The sequence below is a fragment of the Cryptomeria japonica genome, chromosome 3, assembly GCF_030272615.1.
Source record: "Cryptomeria japonica chromosome 3, Sugi_1.0, whole genome shotgun sequence".
In the NCBI taxonomy this organism is placed as follows: Eukaryota; Viridiplantae; Streptophyta; class Pinopsida; order Cupressales; family Cupressaceae; genus Cryptomeria; species Cryptomeria japonica.
Window position 1 is genome coordinate 91,073,632 of NC_081407.1, and position 8,049 is coordinate 91,081,680.

At 29.6% G+C, this 8,049-nt stretch overlaps 1 protein-coding gene across 1 annotated transcript; it reads right to left on the bottom strand.

The window, feature by feature from the left end:
- Positions 1-3,742: 3,742 nt before the first annotated feature.
- LOC131078576 (leucine-rich repeat extensin-like protein 3) lies at positions 3,743-4,734 on the bottom strand. Its single transcript, XM_058016310.2, has one exon. It carries the CDS (start codon positions 4,631-4,633, stop codon positions 4,046-4,048), a length of 588 nt encoding a protein of 195 aa, XP_057872293.2. The 5' UTR covers positions 4,634-4,734; the 3' UTR covers positions 3,743-4,045.
- Between the last annotated feature and the right edge of the window lie 3,315 nt (positions 4,735-8,049).

The window sequence follows — 8,049 nt, forward strand, 5'->3', positions numbered from 1 at the left end:
TTATCCTTAAACCCTAACCCTATTTGAATATTAGTGCTAACTCTAAATATAATTAAACCCTAAATAAATTTTAATACTAACCCTAACCCTAATCAAGATGTAAATCCTAACCCTAATAATAACCATAATTATAACCTTAAACCTAACCATAACCCAAACCTTAAAACTAACCCTAATACGAACAATGATGTAAACCCTAACTATCATTCTAATCCTAATCCTAAACCTTATCAGAAACCCTAACCCTAACCCTAACCCTAACCATGATTCAAACCATAATCCTATGCCCTAACCCTATCCATAATCCTAACAATAACCCTGATCATGGCGTAAATCCTAACCACATTGCTAACCCTAAATCTAACCCTAACCATGATGTAAACACTACCATTAATCCTAACACTAACTCTTAAACCTAAGCCTAACCATGATATAAAACATAACCTAACTATAATACTAATGATAACCCTAACCCTAAAGTTATATATAAAATTTCATATATCTTCGCATGATAATATAATAATACTATACTATAATTTATTTTAATAAAAATATTATATAATTATATTGAATTATTTTATATTTTCCATACATATATACCTTAACTTATAATTTAATCTATATAAAATACACTGAGAGATATGCGCCTATTTTTATTGAAATTGCACCCTAAAGTCAAATAGGTGCCTCAAGAAGGACATCTCTTGACATATTTTATATAGATTAAATTATAATTTAAGATATATATGCTAGTATATTAGCTTTATTTCAACCTTTTAAATATTTAAGAATTTTACTTAAAAGCTATGTTACCCCGAGTTTCCGTGGGATAGGGGTACACATTTCCGTTTTAAAATATTCATATGAAAACATGGATAAAACATGCACATATACATTATAGAACCTTAACATATAAGAACCAATTGAGAGTCAAAGTCAAATTGCTTATAGAATCCCCTATGAGTCCCCTATTCTCGGGACCTTCAAAATACCTAAAAATACCGGGGACACAATAGAAATAAATTTTAATCTTTATTGATATATAATATAAGAATTCAAATTCATTTAAGAGATAAATAAGATATAAAGAAAAAATCAAATGCATACAATAAATTAAATATTACTATAATAATAGATACCTTTTATATTATTTTTTATGATTAAAATTTGGAAACATAAATTTTTATTTTGATCTTTTTGTGGTGTAACTCAATGATATAATTAGAAATCACATCAATATTAACAATTAAAAAAGTTTCTATAATCATGAACATTTTTATAAATTAAAAATTATATATTATTTTAAAAATATTTGAGTATGTGTAACTTTGATTTTTTGAATTTAGAAACATTATATTATTAGGATTAAAATATTGAAACATAAAAACAAAAAATTACATATTATTTTTGAAATATTTGTGGATGCATATAAGTTTGATTTTTTAAATTTAGAAACATGATATTTTGATGTTTAAAATTTAAAAACATGAATTTAAAAAAAAAAATTAAGATTCTTTCCTTTCTTTTTCTATACAATATTTTATTTTTTATTTTTTATATAGTCTCCACTACTCTTAATTTTTTTAGAGAAAATTAATTAACAACAATATAGTTTATAACCAAATTTAAAAGTCAAATCAAATTTACCTTAAATTATGCAAATATATATATATATATATATATATATATATATATATATATATATATATATATATATATATATATATATATATATATATATATATATATATGATTATAAGAAGATGTGTTGATGGATATTGATTTACCCTCTCCTACTAATGGGATCACATTGGTGCAAGAAGAGATTATGAGCACTTCTTTCAAAGATCTCCCTCCTAAAGATGAATCTTTGAAAATTGATGTTAGTTTGGTGCAAGAGGATGAAATCATTAGTAATTTCCTTAATGCTCTTTTTGCTAGAGAAAGATGAATCTTTGAAGAATGATGTTAGTTTGGCGCAAGAGGATGAAATCATTAGTAATTTTCATATGTGAAAAAGATTATATGGAAAGACAACTAACATTGAATGATCAGAAGAAAATTTGAAATATTGAAAACAAAATATTTTTTTTCTTTTTTCAGTTTTTCTATATGTTAGTAATTGACATTTTTGAAGGCCTTCAAGGCATTTTCAGCCCTTGAAAGTTTGGCCTGTCCTTTAGAATGTTGCCATAGGCAGGGTCTTTTAGGACTTCGCCTTAAACCGCTCGTAATTTCGAGTTCCGAGCAGAAAGTTATGCCTAGTTAAAGTTAGGACAAAATTTCATATGTTTTTTTGAAATTTTTGTAGTTTTAGATTTTATCATGTAGCAGATGTGACTGTTGGGTTTTGATTCTCAAGGGGTTTTGGTTACCCTTGGAATCTCATGAACTACTATATGTTGGATTTTCGAATTAAATAGATCATTGAGCAATCAGCGGTGTTCTATGCAACCAAATAAAATGTATTTTCAAAATGTTCTTCAAAATAAAAAACTGGGAAAATTAGAAACTTCAAAATTTTCATTCTTTCTGCTTTAAAAATATTTCTTCAAAATTGAAAAATGAAAAAATTAGAAATCAGGAAATTACTATTTTTTATTTGTTTTAAAATATAAAGATGATTAAATAAACGGAGAATTACTATTCCTTTATCTAGACTGAATGTTATTGTTAATACCTTAAAAAACTCTTAAGAAATCCTTTTTGAGAGTGAGGAATGAGATATTGGAGATGACCAATGTACGTTTATGTCTATTTTATTACCATTAAAGATAACTATTATAATTCCAAGCATTTGTAACTGCAATTTCCATTTATTAATCCACTATCCTATGCCTCTCTTGTAGAAACAGAGGAATTAAAAATAAGGGAAAGAAGGAAATTAAAATCACACAGAAACTGGTAACTTAAACCATTAAAGAAGAAAGCAAATCCACAGATATAGAGAAATTTAAAAAAGGCAATGGATTGGCTTACCATCCATTAATGGATTCACATATTGTTAAAGTTGGCTGCAATTTATATCTTTGAGAGCATTTGGTCGGTTACATTCAAGAAGAAACTGCCAGCTCAGACGTCAAAATGAACCTGTGCTGTAATTACCATTGCACACAAGAAGCAGCAGTAAGTAAGCACAGCGCCATTTCAGTTAATAAATTGTTTGCAGGGATGAGTTTTCCGGTTCTTTTGAGTTTAGCTGTGATCATTGACTGTGATTTGAAATATTGAAGAAGAATATACAATGAATTTTTTAGTGTTATAATTAATTGAAACTTATGTCAACTATTTTTTAATTTTCAGGAACTTACTGAGGAAAATTTTCTCTCAAGATAAGTAAAACACCATTACTGATAATAACCCACAGTAAAAGGATATAATACAATTTTTCTGGTTTTATTTTAGGGTCTGATATTGACATCTCCATTGAGTTTCGTAATAAGTTTCTAATCTTTTTCGAGTACATGTTAGTCTGTGTCGATGACTAAAAAAATTGTGTGTCCTTATGTATTAATGAAATCTTATCTCCACTCTACACCAGAGGATTTTTTATTGAAGTAGGTAGTTACATATCTGAACCATTTTACAAGCATTAAAAAATAACTGCAAATTGAAAGATCTCTGCTGACAACTAAAGAAGAAAAGAAAAACTCAACTTCAAATCATGGATAGTTGAAAATAAATCTTCATATACACCAAGCCAAATTTAAATTCATATAATGACACCAAAAAAGAGTTGTAATAAAACAATAACTGTAATCAGGTATTAGCCTGATATAGATCATTCCATATATATGTAAAAGCAGTACAGCCCAAAGGCAAATATCATGGTTGTTACCATATACATACTAGAAAACACTTGATTATGTAGGCCAAGGAACTTGGTGGCCACTTATTCTAATTAGCTGTCAAAAACATCCCAACTACAAACAAACAAGAGCCTCCCTGCCTCCTATGTGGCATCCTGAGTCTTCTTGTATTCTTTTCTTCAATCAAGAAGAAGTCCAAACTATATATTATAACACCGTGCTGTAGAAATAGCAAGTTAATGATAAGGAGAAGGGGCAGGCACAGCCATAGTCATAGGCATGGGGTGGGCAAAATTGTTATGGTGAGCATTCAAGCAACAGTGGCCACAATGCTTCTGCTTCATTTGATGATGAGGAGGAGGAGGAGCAGGTGGGTGGTAGTTATGATGAGGAGGAGGTGGTGGTGGAGGAGGAGCAGGTGGGTGGTGGTTATGACGAGGAGGTGGTGGCGGTGGAGGATGAGCGGGTGGGTGGTGGTTATGACGAGGAGGAGGTGGCGGTGGAGGATGTGCGGGTGGGTGGTGGTTATGACGAGGAGGAGGTGGTGGTGGAGGAGGAGTAGGTGGGTGGTGGTTATGACAATGAGGAGGAGGTGGCGGAGGAGGAGCAGCAATTGGGTGGCGATTATGACAATGAGGAGGAGGTATGTGGGGGTAATAACGAGGAGGAGAGTGAGGATGAGAAAGTAAGAGAGGACGCCGCATTCCAGGCATCGCAGCAGCAGCAGCACTACGGATCAAAGGTCGGAACTCACATTGGAACTCACAGTCGTCAAGAACCATGTCAATAATGTCTTCAGATGGAGTAGGACTGCCACCTCCCATATTTCAGCCTTCAACAAACACAGCTTGCAAAACTGTACAAGAAATTAGGTAGCACAGATGCAAAGAGACAAGAGAATGGGTCGTGAGCATCAATTGAAGAGAATTCATCCTGATTTATAGTCAGAGATGAAGGCGTTTCCTTATCTAGTAAGTTTTGTGGTTTTCTTTGTGGCTAAGGAATAAGCAGGTACCTTCAACCCTAAGGAAACTCTGAGCTAACATGATAAGGCCAAATGGCATGCAGAAAAACGCAACTACCAATCAAAACCTACCAGTCATGTATATAACGCTGCATATAGGGCTTCGTATTAATGCGATTCATTGTTTTTGACTTTATGAAGCGCAATCCGTTGGAGAATGACGTATGCAAATTTTTAGTTTCCTCTTACATGTTTAGTATTGATTTTTGTTTTAAAGAGAGATTAGATGGGGTTAACCGAGGTTATGTTCAGATGGACATTAGAAGAATTTCTTAACGGTATAATTTTGAGAGTACAATCATAGAGAAGTTGTTTTATTTTATTGATCAAATTAAGTGATTTATTAAAAAATATTAATTTGTATATTAAATACATAATATTTTATTTAAAATGATATATTATAATTATAAAAATAAAAATTGTACAATATTTTTAAAATTCGAACATATTTACATAATTTCGATGTCATATCACATATAAAATGAGTTAAAAAGCATGTATAACTAGCAATCACACATTGGTGTGAATGGGTACGCAGAAGAAGTTTTGAAGGTCAATTAGGGAAAATAAATTTCTAAATCAAGAAGAGAATTAAACTACATTACCAACATACTCTTGTTATGTTTGCAATAGGAAGAGGGGGAGAGATAGAGGGGAAACCAGTGAGAAAGAGACACAAAAGTGATATATAAATCTTTGTACTAATGGTAATAGTTTTAATTGAATATATAATTATTTATAATCAATATGTATAATCTCATTTTATTTTTTTTGTTTGACTTTGTTGCAATTAATCTATTGTATTTTCTTTGTCATTTCTCTTGTTTGTATTTGTTTCTCATCTTGGAAGTCTTAAATTACATTGTGTCATCATTTTCTTATAGCCATACTTGCTTTGCCTTTATTTCACATACAACCTTATGAATATGAAGATATTATTTTGATTATATATTCTTGAATATTGATGTATTATAAGATTAAGTCCTGCCATATCAAATTTAATTTGATCTAAATTGTTTTATTATATCTCTACATCATATAGACACAAAATAATATTAAATAAAAATTCATTAATAATTTAAATTATATAAAGATGCTTATGTAATACCAAACTTCACACCAAGGAACATTCAGGTAGGTTTCCTCATTGGTAAAAAATTTCTCACCTTTACGATTTCTTTCTTTTAAGTTCTTCAACATCCAATCTACGAGTAGCCCAAACAAATCTTGCTTCAAAACGTTTAATCATACAATTTCTACTATAAGAGGTCTACAATCAGTTTATAGAATAAAATTGTGTACTCTTATTAAATAAGCCTCCCAACATATACTACCATTTTAACCCTATTGCTAATTTCTTTTGATCGCATATTAAATTTTGAGCTTTAATTCAATATTAAAAAACCAATAAAGCTACGAAGTTTCTATCGCTTGGGTCAGATTTTCAAGGATGTGTAAAATTGGTACCCAACCATCAAAAAGTTCATCTGCCATGACTAAATAAACAATAAACAATAAACAATAAACAATAGATGGTTTCTCTAACCTAAGAATATTCGTAATCCTGTACATAATTTCTCTCTTGCCGCTACAAATTCTCACATCCTTCCTATTCTCCAATTTTTTCGTAATGATTTATCCAATCCTTCACAATTTTCATTTGTATCTTCCCTTGTGCACAATGAAAGCCTCCCCAAGCTTTCAACCGTGGTTGATTTAAACAAACGCACAACAACGGGAATTCAAATAAGCAAATGAAAATATTTTATCAAACGGAAGGGGACATTTTAAAATAATTGAAACACTAGTAATTGTAGTTTTAGAATTAATTAAGAACTAACTTATTATGTTATCAATGTATTAGAATATGAAATTATTGTGTCAATGATTTTGTTCTTTACAAAATTGTAAAATAATATTACTAAAAAAAACATATGTAGCCTATCTCAAAATACAAAAAATTCTTAGGAATATTTTCTATATAAAACATAAACATATATGAATTTCTTGTAATATTATTAACTCGAAGAACTAAATTGATACAAAATCTATTATGTTTAGTTGTGTCTTATATTTTCTTAAATGCAAACAACAACATATTGGATTTTAATATCTTATTGATCAGCCATAATCAAAAGGATGATGCAACTTTTAGCAATTAAGTTATCAAATGAACTTTATTAATAGTTTTTGTTCTGTTATACATCAGACATACTTATTAATCAGTCTTACCAAATAGCCTAGAAAATGGTCTGATATTCTGGCAGGTTCCAAGCCATTTACAAAAAACTTACATATAAACACTTTTTACCACCCCTTTCATTTACAAAAGGATTTCATTAACTGGTAAGGAAAATAAGCAGTAAAATAGAGAAAGTAAATGAAAGGTAGGCAAACGAAACAAATACAGCAGAGTATGTGAAAGAAGGGATGGTAAGGAAAAACAGAGTTGTCTATGCATAGTTGTAAGTTTCTGTTTCCTTTAATGCGTAATAACAACCAGCTCTTCTGGAAAGATGCTCCCCTCTACCTGTCGTTGCATTGGTAAAAGTAGAGAAAATATATGTTCACTCAACTATGAAAATTAGCACTATTTTAAGGCAAAATGAACGTGGAAAGCAAAAAAAAACAAAAACCTATGAATAGAAAATAACAAAAATTGAATGGTTGTGATCGGTTGCATCGTCTCTAGAATATTTTGTGCCGTCGATCTTTCGAGTTAGTAGATCAATTTCATAGAGGGAACGCCTTCAGTGTAATTAATAGAAAGTGTAATATTTACAAATAATTTAAAAATGTATGTAAATACATACCGTAGACGCTTAAAAATGTCTCATTGATCATGTACTAATTATTTGTCTAATTGATTAAATAATTATTTAATTAAATTAATTAATCTTATTCTTCTAAATCACATTTCTTCATCATCTTACTAATTATTCCAATTTCTATTTTTATTCCTAATCATTTAACCCCTTTTCTAATATTAATGAAATATTATTGAATAATCTTTATTATTTAATTAAATTCAATTTCCAAATAATTAAATAGTTTCTTTAAATTATTTAATTAACTAATTCAATCCTCTAATTCAAATTCTAATTTCCCCATTGAATTCTTATTTCATTTATTCCTCTAATTCAAATTCAAATTTCTCCAAATTCAAATTTTAGTTAATTTCAGATACATGTGCATTTTAATTTCATGATTTCGAAA

Excerpts from the sequence above, each read along its gene's own strand:
- LOC131078576 (XM_058016310.2), bottom strand. The coding sequence starts at position 4,633 with ATGGGAGGTGGCAGTCCTACTCCATCTGAAGACATTATTGACATGGTT.